Source organism: Camelus bactrianus, chromosome 12 (genome assembly GCF_048773025.1).
Source record: "Camelus bactrianus isolate YW-2024 breed Bactrian camel chromosome 12, ASM4877302v1, whole genome shotgun sequence".
Classification (NCBI taxonomy): domain Eukaryota; kingdom Metazoa; phylum Chordata; class Mammalia; order Artiodactyla; family Camelidae; genus Camelus; species Camelus bactrianus.
Genome location: NC_133550.1, coordinates 39,112,326 through 39,133,454, shown reverse-complemented (window position 1 = coordinate 39,133,454; position 21,129 = coordinate 39,112,326). Strand labels below are relative to the sequence as shown.

The 21,129-nt window shown below is 34.4% G+C and overlaps 1 protein-coding gene across 6 annotated transcripts in view; it reads left to right on the top strand.

Annotated features, from left to right (window-relative positions):
• Positions 1-21,129, top strand: part of VEZT (vezatin, adherens junctions transmembrane protein) — a 63,053-nt gene that overhangs the window by 30,644 nt on the left and 11,280 nt on the right. For 4 of the 6 annotated variants that reach the window (XM_010962747.3, XM_010962743.3, XM_045522422.2 and 1 more), the window contains exons 6-11: positions 2,117-2,266; positions 5,981-6,128; positions 11,241-11,572; positions 14,059-14,252; positions 17,946-18,046; positions 19,374-19,581. In XM_010962747.3, coding sequence (XP_010961049.1) covers positions 2,117-2,266; positions 5,981-6,128; positions 11,241-11,572; positions 14,059-14,252; positions 17,946-18,046; positions 19,374-19,581 — 1,133 coding nt within the window. The remainder of the gene's footprint in view (positions 1-2,116; positions 2,267-5,980; positions 6,129-11,240; positions 11,573-14,058; positions 14,253-17,945; positions 18,047-19,373; positions 19,582-21,129) is intronic. The other 2 variants (XM_010962744.3, XM_045522423.2) reach the window with 1 other exon arrangement.

Genomic DNA, 21,129 nt, shown 5'->3' with positions numbered 1-21,129 from the left:
TGTGTTTATTGAACATTGATTATGTTCTATAAACTATGCTAGACAATTTTGCATACAACTAAAGAAATACAATTGTAAGTGGTAGAGCAAAAGTTCAAGTTCATTCCATCTGATTCTAAACCTATTTCCTGTACACGAGGGTGCCATCTAAATGCTCACAGGTGATGGTTGTACTATAGTGTATTTAATAACTTATACAGCTCATAACCTCTGCAACCTGTAGGTGGGAGAAAGTAAGTATTTGGCAAAGTATATTGCTCTTAATTAGCTGTATCTGGAAAATCATGAAAAGGAGGAGGGCCAGAACAACCTTTGATGGTCATTGCATCTTTCATTCTGCTCTGCTCTAGAGTAGTACTTAAACAATCTTGACATAAAAGCTGTATTTGGGACATCATGAAACAAAGAAATGGAAGAGTCTCCAGTAGTCATCTCATTCTTCACTTTGTTGTGTTCTGAAATGTTTAAAAATCCTGAGACATAAGAGAGGTTTTATAACTTTTCTTTCTGCTCAATTCAAAATGTAACAGTCCTCAGTGTCTGTTAATTTTTGTCCTTCCACTGTAATTAAAGTTCACTTCTTGTTGATAGAGCCTAGCAAATACTAAGTTGTGTCAAATTTTAAAAGTTCAAAATCACAGTAAGAGTAAGTAATAGCTACTTTTCACTCTTGACTTGCACAGCATTTTATCAAGAGGGCTGACTGGTTAAGCAGAGTGGCTGTGTGTCCAGTTAATGCTTAGGTGTGTACAGGGGATTCTGTTCCTTTTGTCATTTTTCCACTTTGACCTATATGTATAGACTTGGCATGAAGAGCTAAAATTGGCCAGTGGTTTCCCTCTGGATTTTGACTTACCTATTCAAATGAAGACAGGCAGAAGAAATGCTGGGAAAAATTGTGTTTCACTTGTTTCCATCTAACTGGAAAATAGATTGAAAAAAATATGACAATAAGTTTTAAATCATAATTTTTTAGAAATACTTTTTTAAGATTGATTTAGTAAAGTAGAGCACAAACAGTAGTATCCATATATTGAAAACATGAGTCCCATTTTATTCTGCCTCAATTTTTTCTCTCTAACAAATAACTTAACCCTTCTTTGCCTTATTCTTTTATTTTAAAATAAGCCTATCAGTTATTGTCCTTTTTTTTATAGATCTTTAATGCCTGAATATATTTTAGTTTGGTTTAACATTTTTAAAAATTTTTAGTTAGATGTCTTAATTTTATAAATTTGTGGTTATAGTGTAAGAATTTATAAACTCCAATAATTTGTTTTGTTATTAGGAGAGGTTACTGGTTAGGTGAAAAATCTCATCTGACAACTGTGTAATATGAAATCATTCATAGTTTAATTTATAAAAACATTATATGGCATTATTGCAAATAGGTCCTCCCCATTTATCTTTTGGAAAGTGCTATGAAATGTGCTTCCTCTTGAACAGTTTTGAGAGTAGCTGTGCTACTACATAGTAACCCTTACTTTGCCTTTCTACTTGCATTCCCCTGTTCGCCACTGGTCCTGTTATCTTTCTGCGTCCCCTACTTCATTTTGAGTAGGTAAGTGCCAGTGGCTGCAGGTGGGTAAGTCATTTTACCCTACTTTTATGAATGTACAGAATGTATTTCTATACAGTATTTGTTCTGTACAAATGACCAAAAATATGATTGATGAACATGTTAATGCTTATTAAGAATGTGAAAATGTTTATAATTAAGGCTTTCATAGTTACTATAGATACAAGTTTTGAAAGTTAAATGTAAAGTAATGCCACTTTTAGTATATTCTAGCAGGGAGAGTGTCTATATAAAAAAGTTACAGTTTCTTACTTAAGTATTCCACATTTCTACTATATTTCAATTAAAATTCTTTGTTTCCCCATATCAGAGGAAGCCTTTATTCTTTGAGATTTTAATTTCTTATTTGTCTTTTTTCTGGTGGCTATTTATGTGTCAGAGAAATATCTATGAGACCTGAGTTGGGATATTTATAATCATTTTCTAATGAAAATCATGAAAAGGGATTTTTTTCCCCCTAAGTTTAATAGAATTGTGGATTTAGAAAACAAAAATTTTAGGACACCTGTACAGTTGTATCACATTTTACTTTTCAAGTTTGCTTGACAGGGTCAGTGCTGCTTGCCCATTTAATAAAGCTGGACAGCATCCCAGTCAGCATCTCATCGGTCTTCGGAAAGCTGTCTACAGAACTGTAAGAGTCAACTTTCAAGCAGCAAGGCTAGCTACCCTATATATGCTGAAAAAATATCCTTTTCTGTCTGTGCGTAAGAATAAGCAATGTTTCCAGAGTCCTGAATATAGATATTATAGCTGCATCCTGTAAAAGTTAACTGTTACCTGACATTGACTATTTTGAAGCTGATTTCCATCATCCCATCATCACTTCTATTTTAAAACTGGAAATGCATTCCGGGGGAGTGACAATAATAGACAGGAAGAAAGTTCTTCTGCTCTCATGTGGCTCATTTTTAACAAGGAAAAAACTTGAAGTCCCTCCCTTTACTGTTGCAAAGAATAAAGTCTTTTAGAACCTGGCTTCACTTAGTCTGACACTTTAAAAAATTACTGAACATGGCAAATTTGCTTCATGTGACGGAAATAAACTGGCAACAGGAAATCCTTCCCCTTTCAAAAAACAGAGGTTCTAGAGTCAGACTGGCTAAGTCTAAATTTTGGTTGTATCAGTTGCCGCCTCAGTGACCCTAAACAGGTTTCTTAACTCTTTGTACCTTGCTTTATTCATTTGTAAAATGGCAATAATAATATAATCTTCCTAAATGTGTTTTTGTTAGATCAAATGAATTACTGCATTTAAAGTGCTTAGACAGTGTCTGTTGTATAATAAGCACTTAAAGACTGCATGACAATGTATGCCTCTTAAATTTACTAAATCAGGAAATTAGTTCTGTTAGTCAGAAAATAAAGTATATGAAATCTTTGGTTAAAATTCATAGACAAGTTATGAGTAAGTAGAATGCAACGACGACTTTGTACCTTCTGTATGCTGGGTACTATAGCACTGATAATACTTAAAAGTGTACAGAGTGCTTTATTTTCTGTCATTATATCCTTATATCCTTTCCAGCTAGATTTTCTTATCTCCACTTCATGAGAATACTAAATAAAATCTCTGATTTGTTCAGTGTCACACAGTAAGAGGTAAAGGTGTGTCTTGACTGTAGGACTTAGGACTTTAAAACCTTTTCTATGTATATATTTACTTTATCTAGATTTATACACACATATATTGTACTATACTACTTCTTTGGGAATTGAGAGAAAGCACTTTTCATTTTAGTCAAGACCTGTCCATTCAGTAACCTTACTGCCTAAATTCCTGCCTGCTCTGTGCTAGGAAGACAGAGCAAAAACTTTTACTACCTACTTTTAAAGACTTTTTAGCATAGTCAGTAGGTAAGTGGGTATTTATAATATACTATAAGTGCCCGGAGTGCCTTCCGACATAGCAAGACAATGTACTTGGTCAGAGAGGGCTTTCAGGAAAGTAACACCTGAGTCAGTCCACAAGGAATGAGTAGGAGTTGGCCTTGAGGATAAGAGTCTGCCTTCCAAGTAGCAGGAAGCAAAGATACGGAAAGAAATGGAGGTATGACAGTGTGGCATGTTAACTGCAAGTAGTTACTCATTCAGTGAATATTATTCTAGGCATTACGCTAGTTGCTAGATATACAGTGCTCAACATAATAGACATGGTTCCTGCCTCAGGGAGCTTATAGTTTCGTGAGGGGGTCCTAATGAAGACTGCAAATTGTATGAGTTCCCTGTAACAGTCACTTACCTAGATACTGGGGACCTAGCAGTGAACAAGATAGACAAGATCCTTGTTCTCATGGAATTTTCCTTCTGGTGGATAGTTTATATATATGAACAGAAGATTTTCAGATATTTACTGTAAAGAAAGAAATAAAACCCAGGGGAATAGGATAGAGAGTGATTTGCTGTTTCTGACTGGATGATGGGGAAGTCCTTCAATTTAAACTGAGGTTTGCATGAGAACATAGATGAAGTTCCAGTCACATGGACCAACAAGTATAAAAATCTTGTGGCAGAGTGAATTTACCATGATTGGAGTATAGAAAGAAGGCCATCATACTCCAAGACTGGAGCACAGTATAAGTTGGGAGTTGGAGTATGAGAAGAGATTCAGAGGTAGGCAGGGGCCAGATCACATTCTCCATACAAGAATGCTTAAGGAATTAAAAAAGAACTTACCAGTTATTTCTTTGAAAAGATCAATAAGGTATATAAACTCTTGCATGCCTGCCTGAAGTAAAATGAGGGGAAATACATAAGATTCTTAATGAAACAGAGTTGTAACCACAGATACGGAAGAAATTAAAATTATTATAATGGGATAGTATATGCAACTTTGTGCCACAACTTTGAATATGTAAGGAAAAATGGATCATTTCATATCAAAATGCAGATCTCAAACTGACCCAGGAAGAATTAAAAAACTGGAGATTAGGTATGTAATGAAAAGAATTCCATTTAAAAAATAAAACACCTGGTTATATATGGAAACAATGAAAAATACACAGCTATAATAAAATGATAAAAGTTCTTGATGTACTATTGTGGAATGATATCCAAATTATATTGTTAAATGAAAAAAAAAAGCAAAGTGCACAGAGCAGTATTTATACCACCCTTCCATTTGTACATAGAAGGAATTGTATGTATGTATGTATTATTAGGGGATAAATAAGTATGTGTGTGTGCAAATGTGTATATACACATACATACACATATCCCCATGTACACACACACTTATGTATCTTTTTAACATTCAATTTTTTATTTTTTATTTTATTACTTTTTTTGTTGTTTGTGTCTCGGGGGGGTGGTAATTAGGTTTATTTATTTATTTATTTTTGATGGAGGCACTGGGGATTGAAACCAGGACTTTGTGCATGCTAAGCACACACTCTACCACTGCCATACATTGTATTTGGATTTGCTTTTATGTATGTATGTATGTATCCATAAAATATCTTGAAGGATACACAAGATATAGGTAACAGTGATTGCTTTTGCCTTTGGGTAGGGGAACTAGGTGGCTGAGAGACAAAGGTAGGAAGCAGTTTTTAACTATACCCCTTAAATATTTTTAATCCTGTGAATATATTAGTTATTCAAAAACTATGTGAATGAAAAAAATGTTTATCTCCCTGGTCCAGATGGTTTTATAGTTTAAAAAATAAACAAAGTATTTTAGACCATAGAAAAGTTTGGATAGAAAACTCCTCTGCGGATAATACAGTCTCAGTTCCAAAACATGCTGTATTGCAAAGAATGAAAACTACAGAGCAGCCTCACAAATGGAGACAGCAAAATACTGAAGTAGAATATTTAGAGATTCAACCTAATACTATATCAAAAGATTATTACACTATGACCAAATAGGAATATACGACAAATGCAAGAATTGTTCAGGTATCAACAACTGTATGTATATAGTTCTTTACAAAAACAGGGGGTGAGGGTGGGAATCATAATAACATTGATAGATGCCCACGAGGAAGAGGAAGGCAGAAACAGAACAGCAGTCTATGTCAAACAACCTAGATAGAAAGGCTTAGTGTCACTTGTATCAGTAGTTGTATGTTTTCAGATAATGGTCAGCTAGTGATGTGGAGAGCCATGATACAATAAAGTACATAAAACAGTTTCAAAAGGTAGGTGTCAAAAATAATTAAATTAGCACTTTAGCACTTATGAAGAGTTAACTTTTAATTCTTTGGATATAAAGATCTTTCCTGTAAGATTTGAGGTATATTAATATATTAGATTTTAAGATTAGTTTCTTTTTAAAAAATCTGATATAAATTTCCTCAGTCAGAATTCAGAAGATTAGTAAAGGTATTTTGAAGACTTTTGTTGTACCCTTTATGTTTTAATGAAACAGTTTTGTTGATTGCCTTAACCTAATTTAACCTACCCCCTGAACTCTGAGAGTGACAATGTAACCAACTACATCTGTGTGGTGCCTTTTAAGGAGCTGGGCCTTGGACTTAGTGAAGAGCAGATTTCAGAAGAGGAAGCACATAACCTTACAGATGGCTTCAGCCTGCCTGCATTGAAGGTAATCCATTTGTGGAAGGGAGGAGCTGAAGAAGAAAGATAGATGCATTTGATTGTGCCTGTGCTTTCTGAACATAAATGGTGCCCCTGTCCTGTGCCCTTTTATTGTTTGCTGGGTGCCATTACTATAATAGCCTTACTGATGTATTTGAAGCTGCCTTTAAAGACAGAGCATCATGAAGATTGGATGAGGACATCCTTATATTTTGATATCAAAATACTTAAAATTCTAACTAAAACATATAACATATTTCCTGTGTTAAATTAGGGATTAAAGATAAATGAGTTTAATAATAGGAATCCAATATGAGTAATTTTATTTACTAGCCATTTGTTTTGACAAACATGGGTAAAGAACTTATAAGACTTACATCTTCTCTTGGAAAATCTCCAAATATATGAAAAAATTCTTGTTTTAAATAAGAATTATATTAATTCTGATATTAAAAGCCACATAAAAGGATATATTTGACTATGTAAGAATTAAACTTCTAAACTTTAAATACTGCATACTTTAAATGTAAATAAGCTCAGGGGGAAAATGCAATGATTTATAACAAAGGGCTTGAATTTTTTTCTATATAAAGAATGCTAAGGTATGTCAAACCTATTGGAAGATAGGTCATGTGCATGAATTGCCAATTCACAAAAGAAGAACTAGAAATGGCCAATAAATATGATAAAAATTCAATCTTTTTAGTAATGAAAGAAACAAATAAAAGCAATAAGTAAACATTTTGCCAGGGATAAACTGCTTCACTTTAGCAATTAACACCAGTCTTCACAAAGGTATGTACCCTTTATGCCAACAATTTTAAACTTACAGATTCATCTCAGAAAGTACAAAGATATACTCAAAGTATGTTCATAATATTACTACAGCAGCAAATATTGGTAACAAATTAAAAGTTCAGTAATACGAGATTGGTAATGATTTATGGTATATTCATTTGGTGAATTGCTTTGGAGTTAGTAGTAGAAAAAATAACATGAAAAAAATACAAAGCATGTTACAAAAACTGTATTGTAAGTTTCCAGTAGTATTCTTATATTTATATTTATTTTTATTTTTATTTCTAATCTTTAAAACTTGATAACCATGGAAATCAGTGCAAGTATATGTGACAGTATATTTTTCAAGGTCTGTTTTGTTTTGAAACTCTATAAGCTTTTACATCTTTAAAATTTTCAGATCTACATAAAAGTTCTAGTTCTCCTATTGGCTTTTCTTTCCTGTTACTTGAAATTTCCCTTGACTTATTCTTAACCTCATTCTAACCCATCTCAAGAAATGGCACCACACAACTTATTAAGCTAGAAACCTGGGTACCATCCTTCTTACCTCTTTACCCCTCACATCTAGGCTTTCAGTAGATTTTTGTGTCAGTTGTACCTTCAAAATATATTTTAAACTCATTCACTTTTTTTCATGTCCTTTCCCACCATTCTAGTCCTAGCTGCCATCATCTCTTACTCAAGAAGGCTTCTTAGTTCTCTAAAGTTTCTTTCAAAAAGCAATTTGACATTTAGAGTGCCTTAAAAATGATATATGCTTTGAATCAGTAATTCCACTTCTGCAAATCTTTCTGAAGGAAGTGATTTCAAATATAGTAAAGCTTTATGTACCAGGTTGCTTATTTAGGCTACATGAATGTATATTCAATATGGCCACAGCTGTTTTTTAAAAAAGACTGAGAAAATACCAAGATACCAATAGCTACTCTCTAGGGTGGATGCACTATAAGTAATTCCATTTGCTTCTAAATTCAGTACAGTGACCATGATTTACTCTGTAATAGAAATAAAGTTATTTTCAAAGGACAATTTGGGAGATTCTTAATGAAGAAATAGCAGGGACTTTGTAATTGATCAGACTTAGGTTTATATTTTAGCCCTGACACTAATAGCCATTTGACCTTGAGTGAGTTATTCTTTGAACATACATAATCTGTTTTAAAAAAGGGTTATCATACCTGCCCTACAAATTGTTAGATTAAATGAAAAGACATACAAAATGCCTACAACAGGGCTTGTTGTATAATGGTTAAGTCAAAATGGTAGTAGCAGTTACTCTTAAGAAGGAATTGGAGAATTATGATCCTATTTCTTCATTTCCTGTTTAGATTATTTTTGTTTACTCATCAAGATGTCTCAGTGATTTCTCTATTTCTCTATACTTTTTAAAAAGCTTATTAAATCCTGAATTATATTTTGGCCCAAGTATAGGCAGCAAAGAGAAAAAGTGGGCCCCCTAGAATCAGACTTTCCAGGTTTGACTCTAACCTATCACCTGACTGCTGATGTGGTGTTGAGCAACTCATTGTTTCTGTGTTCATAAAGATGGATAATCTTGCTTATCACTAAAGAATTAAACATTTGCCAGTGCAATGCCTGAGACAGAGTGAGTGATTAATAAATGCTAGTTGATTTTTTAAATTGCATCGAATATGACCTATTCCCAAATGTGTGACTTGTTCACTTGTTATCTCCCCACCCCACCAGCAGTGATGCTGGTTGTAGCTGGATCCTTTTTGCTCACTATGTTATTTTGAAAATCAGACAAACTTTAGTATTTTAATTTTGCTTTATTTTAACATATAACTAGTCTATAACCAAACTGGATTCTGTTGTAGTGTTACCAAGAATATTGGACTCTAAAAGAAGCCTTGAGATTTATAGAGTTTATAAACTGCTGAAAACCCCAGTAGTATTCAAAAACTGTGTAGTGCCACCTTGTACAGTTGCCATTATACCCAGATAAAGAATTTTAAAATGGATTTTGTAAGTTAAATTTTATTTTATTTTTTTGGTAAGTTAAATTTTAAAAGAAAATTCTTTCTCAAAAGAACAAGACTAATTAAAGGTTTTTTTAAAATGTAGTGAAAGATGGTTTATACATAAATCAGGGCCTTTTGTTTTCCTTTGTAATCTTCATTATATCCTATAAAGAAAATATATATTTTTTAATTGTTTACATATCTTCCCTCAGGAAAGCTTAGCAGTAATAGCAAGTGCAGCATCTTTGGAAAGGAAAGCAACTTCCTAATTGCATCCTGAGGAGACATGTGTAAAATATTTAGTACAGAGCTCTTATTCTTTGTGTAAAATTTTAACTAGTTTTTAAATTATTACTATTATAAATTAGTATATTTCCTGCTTTAAAAAATAAATCTACATTTTATGAAAATGATTTAAATCGAAATTTCCTAATTGCCCATTAAACTATGGTTATCTTCTCATCTAGAGCAGCCTCCTTTATTCAAAGAGCAAACAGAAAAAAAACAAACAAACATATATTTCTGAATTGGTTTAATTGGATAATTTGGTAGTGATTAGGTAATAACTTAGTCTTTCTTAAAATGGCAGTAACCTATGCCAACTTTGTTTTTTAAGTTGCTGTGGCCCAAAACTCTGGAATGATCCTTGTTAACACTTACCCTCATAAACAAACTGTCAAGAGATTCTGTCAGTTCTGTTTTCACAATATATCCAGAGTCTGACCTCTGCTTACCTCTTACCCCTAACCACTGTGGTATGAGCTACCTTATTAACTCTCAACTTACTGCAGTAACCTCCTAACTTACTCACCTCCCTATCTCTCAACACAGCAACCATAATGATCCTGTTAAAGCACAACTCAGATGTTATAACTCTTCTGCTTAGAACCCTTCAGTGGCTCCCCACTTCTCTTAGAGTAAAAACCAGGGTTACTTCATTGACTTCATCTCTTATCCTGCTCCCGCTCGTTGACTATGCCCCAGCCACACGGACCCTGGTATTCCTCAGGTGTGCCAAGTACACTCCTACCACAGGACTGTGCGCTTGAACCTCCTGCTCTCCGGAACTCCCTTCTCTCATGGTGGCTCAATTCCTTCAGATGGCACTTTTTTTAGAGACCCTCCTGGCCACCCCTCTTTCCCTCCGCTTCACACTCCCTATCCCTATCCCACGTGTACACCACAAACACACATTTGCTATTCCCCTTTCCTGCTATGTTTTCCCCATACCCCATCAGCCAAAAAATTATCTTCTACTTGTTATTATCTATTGCCCCCTACTTGAATATAAGCTCCATCAGCACAGGGATATTTTTCAGTTTTACTCTCTGCTATATTAGTACCCAGAATACTGCGTGGCACATCGTAGGTGCTCAGGAAATATTTGCTGAATGAACAAATAAAGGAATAAAAATCGTTGTAGTAACAAAATCTGACGGTTAAATAAGAAGACTTGTGAGATAAGCTTGTATTTATATTTAGGAATTCCTAGGTAGTGTATCTTTAGTGATTTGGAATTTTGGCCTTGCTCATTTAAAAAATGAGTTAATAGTAAAATAGCTTTACATTAAATTATCTTAATTTATTATTTGCATAATTTTAAAATTCATTTAATAAAAGTTTAAATAATGTCCATTTTCATGGTTATAAAAAATTAGAATCTATATTATCCAAAGTGGTTCAATCCTCTTTTTGTTGTTTGCTAACTCTTGTTCATGCTAGATTGTTTCCTCGTTCACTTGTTTGTTTGATGTCCTCTTGCATAGGACTGGAGAAATCCTTTGCTGTCTGGAGTCATGGTGTATCTTTCGAGAATGGGTGTTGTAGATCCTCATGACAGACATTCCTGAGTATGATCACTGTGGGACTGATTTTTATGCTATTTCTTAGCTATTTCCTAGGCCAAAATCATGGTGTAATTTTGAGCCCCAAACTGTGGATTCATCAATGACTCATTTCTGTGGACTTAAATAGGTCCATCATTCCCACTGTCTCTTTTTCTCCTTTTCATAAATTTTTAAAATAATTCATCAAGGAGCATTAACTTCTAATAGATGTCTCATTCTATCAACACTCCCCTTTTAGGGTAGAACTGTACTATATTATATACTGGCATTAGCTGCTATATTGGGATCAGAAGTTCCCATGAGCCATGACTACATTATTTGATGTTATATTCTTCATTAGCCTTAGGTTAGTTCAAGCTCAGCTATATTCGTTATGTAGGATAAAGTGAAAAATTTAAACCAGAAGTTAAGATAAACAAATCTGTAGTTTGTGTTGAATTTTTTATTGATCTAGTCCTTTCTTCCTTTCTTTCTTTCTTCTTTTTTTAGGTTTTATTCCAACTCTGGGTGGCACAGAGTTCAGAGTTCTTCAGACGGTTAGCCCTATTACTTTCTACGGCTAATTCACCTCCTGGGCCCTTACTTACTCCAGCACTTTTGCCTCATCGTATTTTATCTGATGTGACTCAAGGTCTACCTCATGCTCATTCTGCCTGCTTGGAAGAGCTTAAGCGCAGCTATGAGTTCTATCGGTACTTTGAAACTCAGCACCAGTCAGGACCCCAGCGTTTATCCAAAACTCAACAGAAGTCAAGAGAACTGAATAATGTTCACACAGCAGTACGCAGCCTGCAGCTCCATCTGAAAGCATTACTGAATGAGTAAGTTTAGAAGTCATGTAAGGAAATGTCCCTGTGATTAGCAGGCTTCATCCTTGTGCCATTGCAGTTGTTGGCTTGTGTCCTAGCTAAAAAGAAGCAGCAAAATTGAGACTTGGAGCTCGAAGGATGGTGTATAGCTACAAATGTAGCAGACAAATAGTGATTATAAGGACTGTAATGGGGGTGGAGGGTCATTTATAGTTTTTACTTTTCCTGATTTCAACAGAAAACCTAGAAATGTGAGACAAAAACATGTTGTTCATTCTGAGAGCTGAAATGGAGAAGTATACAAAGTGCAAGCTTGTTTTAACTCTTTTAAGTAGGGCTCTTAAACTGGAACCTACAATCTAAGAGAAGCATTTACTGGCACTGGAACAGTAAATTATAAGTATTGTTATATATAGTTAAAGAGTAATATATTGCTATTTTTCTGAATAAATTAAAGCAGGTTTGGACATTTTTCTGGGCACAGAACATTTTCTTTTGGCCTCAACTGAATAGTAAAACGTAGGGCCCATAGTTTATATTTGTTGATTTTGTACTTTGCATGGTATTGTTGGTACTCTGCCTTAGTAAAATGTAGGGTCTAGTCATTCCAGTGAAATTTTTCTGTAACAGATACTCATAGTATAGGACTGGATCAAATTAATGATTGGGTTTACGTTGTGTTGTAATCAGGGCAAGGTCATCAAAATTTAATGAGTTGAGAAGATTGTAGTTGATATACTTGACCTTGGATACCAGGCAAGAAGTGGAAGGGGGAGGCAACACTTGATTTTGTAAGATAAGAAAGTGGGTGAAAAGGACTTGACATCTCGGAAATCAAGAGGCTAGTTTACTGGAGTGAAGAAGGATGTGATGTACAAGGAGAGGAAATTAAAGTCAGAAAGACATTTTAGGAAGATAAGTTTTTATCCACCAGTTCAAGGTCTGAGATAGGTTATAAGGTTGATGTAAAGGTTAGGACATAGGGGAAAAATAAGAAACTGAGGCTAGGACGTTTCTGTGTTCATTTGCTGCTGTTCTAAGAAAGCAAATTCCTGTCTCCCACAGGGAATTTGGGAGATAAGGCAATCTCTACTTGAGTGGGTGGCAAAAGTGGGATCATCATGAGGGGAAAACAGGATTTCAGTGAAACGGTTGTGTTAGGCAAAGCCAGGGTCTATAAAGAATTAATGTTTGGCAATAGACCCAGAAATATACAGGGCATGATGGAATGCATTATTAGCACTAGGGAAGATGACTCAGAAGGAGTCACAGTGGATGGGAAAATGACAAAGAAGGGCTTTGTACCTTGGTCAGGGATTGTGGATGATCTTGGGAAGTATGTTTCCTGTTTAAAAATGAAATATTCCATATATGCTATATATGTCACCTTTCAAAATATTTTCAGTAGAGAATAAATCAGTCACAAACCATCATAGCTGATTTGCTCTTTAGCACTGCCACACACAGATAATAAAAGTGTTCTCTAAAAACTTGTTTGGCATTTCACTCTTCCCTCTCCCTTGTCCCCTTCGCTATGCCCAGTCTCCCTTGCCTACACGAGGGCATTAACCCTTTAACGTTCTCCCAGCCTCCAGAGTGCTCACTGCCAGTTCATGTTTCTGAGGCGTTTATTTGCTTTCTTACTTAACTGGAAATCTTCACTGGTTTTGGAGTGTAGCAGCTTAGTCTAAAATCTGTATAAACCATTCTTTGGAAAGAGTTTGCCATAATCTGACTGCGGTCTGCTTTCTGTCTTTATTGCTCACTCCTTTCCTTCAGTCCAGCCAAACTGCATAAATGCTTTTTCCCACGTACCATCTAGAATGACCTTCCTTATCTTTTGTACGTGGGCAGAGTTTATCCATCCTTCAATATATCTCAAAAGTAACTCTTCCTTAGCTGTCCCCTGTCTCTACACATAGCTGGTAGTAACTTCCTCTTCTGAATTCTTATAACCTTATCTTTATTTCTCTGTCATTTTGTGCCTAGATTCAGCCCAGCTTTATAGCTCACCAGCTGTATGACCTGGGCAACTTTCTTCAACTCTCTAGACCTAATTTCTCACCTGTAAAATGGAAATAAAATGTTAGTTTTAACTTTTTATTATATTGTATCACATTTATATATGTGTGTGTATAACTTCCCTGATTTGGTATAAGTTTCTTATAAGTTGGAGATGGGTTTGATTTATCCTTTCAGTTTGTAAAATGCCTGGTATATATACAAGAAATATTTGTTGAATAAATATATTATACTCTTTTTATAAGTTTTTTTAAGTTGTGGTGAAATATATATAAAACATAACATTTACCATTTAGCTATTTTTAAGTATACAGTTAAGTGGCATTAAGTACATATACAGTGTCATGCAACTGTCACCACCTTCCATGTCCAGAACCTTTTTTTATGATATAAAATTATTCCTTAAATAAGTCTCATGAATTATACATTTTATTTCATATTTTAGAGATCTGTTTCTGTTTTTCTTTATTACTCAGGGTAATAATTCTTGAAGATGAACTTGAAAAGCTTGTCTGTACTAAGGAAACACAGGAACTAGTATTAGAAGCTTATCAAATCTTAGAACAGAAGTTAAAGTTGATTCAGCCCCATGTTCAAGCAAGCAACAATTGCTGGGAAGAGGCCATTTCTCAAGTGGACAAATTGCTACGAGGAAATACAGATAAAAAAGGTACCTATGAGAGATTTCTTTTGCATACACTTACTAGATATGTTTATTCCACTCTGGTAGGATTTTATTAGGTGTACTTCATGTCTTCGTGATGAAAATGACTTGACAAAATTCCTTAGTTTACTAAAAGAAAAAAAAATTGAACTTACATATACAATATGACACTGAATATAAAGTCTTGGCTGGATTTTTGTTTGTTTGTTTTTTGGGGTTTTGTTTTGTTTTGTTTTTTGTTTTGGCCCTTATTTTTGTAAATGAAAAATGAACATGATTAGAAAGTTCCCCAAATTATGTACTTCCCCCGACTATAGTGCTCCTTTTTAAAAAACTTAAATAAATGAATAGATTTTAATAGTATTATTCCTTTGTTAGAACTTCCAGAAACTCTTTTCCAGTTAGAGTAATAATGGGTTTGATAGTCAAGGACCAGAAATTTAATTTTGCTTTTAAGATAAAATACTTCATTCATTCAAAAATACTATACAAATGCTACATTAGGTGGCACTGCATATTTGTTATTAAGGGTCTAAAATGTATTGTGTCGTTATTTAATAGTAACATTGGAGTGTCTTGTACTGCTAGGTAAAAAAGCAGTCTTGAAATTTTCTGCAAAACTGCTTTTCTTTGGACCCAGATTTTATACTTATTTTTACTAATTTCATTGTGAATGTTTGGCATATTAATTTTTAAGCTTGTGCTATAAGTCTGTACAATGTTTATCCCTTGGAACTTTATGATGAGGTTAACTAGATTTACGTATAGAAACTCTATTGCTGCCTAAGGTGATTAACACTTTATCATCCAGTTAGTCATTGTTGTGTTTATAGCTAAATCTGCAATACTCTGTTTAATGTCTTAACTTTTTTCAAAGAAAATGTTAACATGCGATTTACTAATATTACCAGTAGATTTCCTTTATATCTCAAATGTAAATGGTGAATAATTTTTCCCCTAAAGGATAAATTTGCTATGGATTGTTAATGTGTGCAGATATTTATGCATATTAAACTTTTTGATATGACTTTAGAGCTTTTGAGTACATTTTCTATAAATAGAAACACTTAAAGACTGGGTGTTAAATATGCATCCCATTCACCCCTCCCTCTGAGGTGTTGAATGTTAGTCAATCACTTAAACCTTATTACTAAATTTGTTTCCAAATCATTGGGCAGGGCAAGAACCATTTCTTGATTATCCTCTGTACATGTGGCTTTCGCTCATAGGTAATAATGATATGAATTAAGATACAAATATTCACAAACTTTTCTCACTAAAATGCTCATAGTATCTTTGGGTACACAACTTGAAATAAAAGTGTTCATTTGAATTTTTTAAGAATCAAGTGCTTTAGTTAGATGTATCTCTTTTTTTTAAAGTTATTTCAAATTTATAGGAATATCACAAGAATAATTCTAAGTACCCTTCATCCAGATCCCCTAGTTGTTGACATTCTACCACATTTGCCTTATCTCTCTGTGTATCTGTATATAAAAATTTTGTGGTATTATTCTGAACCATTTGAGAGTAAGATGCAGACATGAAACCCTTTACCCCTAAATACTTCTGTTTGCATTTTTGAAAAACAGACGTTCAGTATAACCATCAAAATCAGGAAACAGCCCTAGAGTTCTTCAGCTGATAAGTAGATAAACCATTACATCCATCCAATACAATGGAATACTACTCAGAAATAAAAAAGAAATGAACTACTGATACATCAATAAGATGGATGATGCACTATGCTAATCAAGAGAGACCAAACTCAAATCACTACATACTGATTCCATTTATATGACATTCTCAAAATGATAAAATTTAGTAAGAACAGAAAACATATCAATCATTACTAGGAGTTTGATATGGAGGGAGGAATAGGGTATAAAGAGGCCACATAAGTAAATATTTTGAGGTGATGGAACTGTTCTATATCATGGTTGTGGTGGTAGTGGTGGTTATATGGGTCGAATTTGTCTAAACTCATAAGATTGTATAACAAAATGAATAAAATAAAATAAATTAGCTTAATATTTTTTCAACCACTAATTTTAGCATTCATTGATAGTTCTTGCTTGAATTGGGTATTACTGCGATGGTTGCTCATGGTAATTTTCTTTTTATTTATTTAAAATATTTTTAATTTTTGGCAGGGAGGTAATCAGGTTTATTTATCTATTCAATTATTTTGTAATGGAGGTACGGGGTGGGGATTGAACCCAGGATCTCCTGCATGCTAAGCATGCACTCTGCCACTGAGCTATACCCTCCCTGCTGGCAATGGTAATTTTCTAATTCCATTTTCCTTTTACACTTACTAGCTGACACTCTGTTGTAAGGTTAAGCATCCCCTTTTCCCACTCATTTACTTCTTTATATCAGTATGGATGTATGGATGCTTGTTTCATTTAATAGATCATAATTTATTATTATTATATTGTTGCTCAAGTTGTCCAGGGTTTAACCAGAGGGAGCACATTCAAGGTGGTTCATGTCACCATCATTCTTTGAGCACTTCTTTACTTTGTCTCATACTTTTCTTGCCTCTAGCCCTAACATCAGCATTATCTCCAAGAAGCCCTCATTCCTTTTAATAGAAAATAACCAAGAAACCAAGATCTGGGTGCTAGGTATGCTTATAGCCACTGGGATGTTATAACTTTTACCACTTTTCAGTGTACAGAGCTGTGAAATATATCTGCATGTATACACATACACACTTCTATATCTATTTCTCTATCTATCTGTCCATATATGTCATAAGCTTGTTCATACCAATACTTCCAGTTCTATTCCAATACCACATAGTTTATTCTGGCCTTCCCTCTTTCTATATTTGTTCCTCCCCTCTTGTGATTTTGAGAAGCTTGGCTCTCTTTATCTTCAATATACTTGCTTATTTACTCAGTCCTTTATATGTAACCAATCGCCTGACCCTACGGGCTGTCTCCTAAGTCACATTTCTGCTGATTCACACCTTCTTCCCATCCCAGCCTAGCTTGTTTTGACCACACCAGCCCATACCAGCTGAGAGTCTCCCCAAACTCTGGTCCCAACCATTTATCTATCATTACTCTTGAAAGGTAAAAGTTGAGAGGCTTAAACTTGACTTCTGTAAAGTACAGAGATAATGATAAAAGGTAGAAAGCTGGATATGAGACTGAGTAGCTACAATATTAGATGCCAAACACCAATTTTAAATAAAGTTAGGCTCACTTGGGTGATCTTTTCAAGCTATTTACTTACGAAACTCATTTCTGATTCTAACTTCTGAGAATAAAAATAGTGTAAGTGAAGTGCAAGATTGAAGTCTATTTTTTGTAGGGAAGAGTGATGGTCTGTCTTGAGACTGTTTCTGTGCCTTAAACAAAGTTGACTATTCACAGCAAATATATAGAGTATCCATTGTGTGCCAGATACTATGGTAAGGTGAAGAAGGAGGGGAAAAACAGTTTTTCCCCGAAGAGTTTGATATAATTTAAATTATAAATCTACTGATGTTACTCTTGTTAATTTTAATTTTTTTGTGGGGGGGTAAATTAGGTTCTACTTAATTTATTTTTTTTAAGAGGAGGTATGGGAATTGAACCCAGGACCTCATGCATGCTAAGCATTGCTCTACTACTTGAGCTATACCCTCTCCCTTGTTAATTTTAATAAATGTTCACTCATTTCTATGTGGCCTATTCTTTTTTTAAGGCAAACCTGAAATGGCATGTGAAAACCAACACTGTACTGTGGTACCTTTGATGCAGCCTACTCTACACATTGCAGATAAAGATCCAATCCCTGAGGAGCAGGTAAGGGTGAAAATTGCTTTTTTTCTCCTGAAGAGTTTCATGTACAAAGCTTACCTATCTTTTTCTGTAAGTGACGTGGATAATTGTTGAATAAGTTGTTGAATTTGTATTTTTAATGAGCTACGAAATCACAGTATAATGCATTGAATTTATATCAGATCAGTTTTTAGTGCCTTGAGTTTGAACCCATTGAATCTACCAGCCAATTTTTTGGTTCTTTATATCTATTTGTCTGTTTCTTAGATACTCAAAAGTGATTAAGCACATTAAAAATTAGTGCATTGGCAAAGGTAACTTCTGGGATGCTGGAAATGTTTTTAATCTTGATCAGAGTGATGGTTACCAGTATGTGTACATATGTAAAAATACTGTACACTTAAGATTTGTGCATTTAGCTGCATGTATGTATGTTATACCTCACTTTAAGAAACACTTTTTTAAAATGATTTCATCAGATGTTGACAACAAATTGTTTATTCTGAGGAAAACTTCTTTTCTTTGGGTTATATTGTCTACTCAGTATTCTTAATTGTAAAGGGAGACCAATCCTATTAAGTTTAACAAACAAGAAATTTGTTTAAAAACATTAGGTATAACTGACAGAATATTTCAGAGGGCCAGGTAATCGGGCTTGAAGCAGGCTGGGGTGAACAACCAAAATCACTCAAAAGAACTGTTCCAATAGCAACATTACTGCTAAGTCACTGGGTACAGACAAAACTCTTTTTAGAACCTCTACCTCTGGAAACTTCATCTGCTACCATCCTTGCTATAGTGGATTCCTCAAGACACTTATTTCTTTTACAACAAACTTCTGAATCAGATCTGATCCAGGTTCACCTGATTAGAGGATCTCAGGTCATTTTCCTGAACCGTAACTGCAGAGAAACCTGAGTAAGCAAGGATCCTACTCTCTGCCTTAGAGATAAGGAGAACCATAAGATGAGGTGTTCCCCAATCCTAGAAATAGTGTCTAAACTTCCTGAGAAGTCAGAAAGAACTACAAATGTCTACCAAAGAAAGCTAACATACCTGGCCACCTCCCTAAACCACCAGCCCTGCTAATTTTGGTTGGTTTTGACAGAGCTAATGGTGTCAGAGTAGAATGATAATGATTGAAGTTGTTAAACTTTCTTATCCACAACCCTTTTTAGTATCAAGTAAGTTCTTTTAGATTTCAGTTTTATCTATGTTTGCTTTGTTTGCCCAACTGTGCTTTAATGACCTGTGGCAAGAATCCTCATTTTTCAGTCTTGGAGATTGAAATGAGTGCTACTAGAAAATTGTCTGCTTGAAGTACATTGTGTTTTCTTTTATTTATTTTCAGGAATTAGAAGCTTATGTAGATGATATAGATATGGACAGTGATTTCAGAAAGGATGATTTTTATTACTTGTCTCAAGAAGACAGAGAGAGACAGAAGCGTGAGCATGAAGAATCCAAGAGGGTACTCCAAGAACTAAAATCTGTGCTGGGATTTAAAGCATCAGAGGCAGAAAGGCAGAAGTGGAAGCAACTTCTATTTAGTGATCACGGTAAGCACTGACTTCAGAGTAAAAGGTTATTTGAATGTAAGGGATTCTTTTCTGTTGAACTGTGAATCTTATTTCAGCTGTAGAATTCTTACGGTTTTAATTTTAGGGATTCATCAGTAAGTATAGTATTTTTCTTCTAGACACAAAATCAATTTGATCAATGAAAGAGTAGATATATAATCAAATTGGGAATATGAAATCATACTTTTTTCATCAGTTATTTGATTTTTTTTTACTGAATTTGTTTTGGAATGAGTAGTGAGTTGAATAAATTAGAGTGTTCAAATTTAGTGAATTTGAGATTCTAAACTCTGTTCTCTTTATGTTGATATTATAATTACTTTAATAAAACACAGAATTAATAACTGTTCACTATTAAAACAAGTGAATTGAGATCTAGGCCCTCAGCTGTATCATTAGGTTATTAAATTTATTTGAGCACTCTAGTAGAAGGGGAAATGAGGTGCTTTTGTACATGCTGTCTCCATGCCTGGATTTGGACAAAGTTGGGTGTTTGGTACGACCAAAGATTAGCCTTAAACTCCTTTATATTTCCCACCCTTCTTTTCTTTCGTTGAACTTCATGGGAGGCAGGGGAGGGAAAGAGGGAAAGCTTGACAATATCAAACAGGCTAATTCCCAGTTTAGGAATTAATTCCTATGGATTTCTAAGAAGGTGGAGTGGAATTTCCCTTCCATTTTAGAGTATGTATCTATGTGGAGCCTTAAAATCAACTTCTTTTTCCTTTCTCTTTTTCACTAGAATTATATAGATTACCTATACTCTGGAAAGTTCCTCATGGTTCTCTTTTCTTCTCTTAGGAGTCCTACCATCTTCCTTTGTCCATATGTACATTTCTTGTATTCCTTCTTCCCAGTGGCACCCTTTGTAGCCCAAGTCCTCAAAAGATTATGCTATATATATTATAATAGCCTCTTAGCTGACTTGCATTTTCAATACTTTTTTCTTCTAAGCTGTTCTTAGAAAATACCTTACAAGCTTCTAGGATAGCTTCTATCCTTGCAAGCTAACTTCCAGATTTTTTTCAAACAGCACATTGATAATACCTCTCTATCTTAAAAACCTACAGTGGTTCCCCCTTTCTTATTGTATTAAATCTAAACTTTTCTTGGTTTCAAGCCTCTCCATCATGTCCATCATATCCAATTATATTTCCCACTATGTCTAATATAGATATTTTCCTCTATTTATATCTATCTAATTAGACAATGGTTCCACAAACTTGCTGTTTTTATTAATGAAAAACATTCATGGCGATCCCTTTACCAAGAATTCTGTCTTCTCCACCAAGCTGTCCTCTCCACCAGTCTTTCCTCCATGAGTCCTGCCACCTCTCCTGCACTACAGACCCTCTCACCAGAGGGGCACTGTAGTGGAATAAAAGGAAATCTTGAGCAGCAAAGCATATAGTAGATGAGGAACTTCCCAGAAGCAGCAGTAAAAATAGAGTTCCTGCAACCTGCTTATTCATATATGGGGCCTACGTAAATCAGAGATTAAGAGTATTATGTTTTAGGCATTGTTTT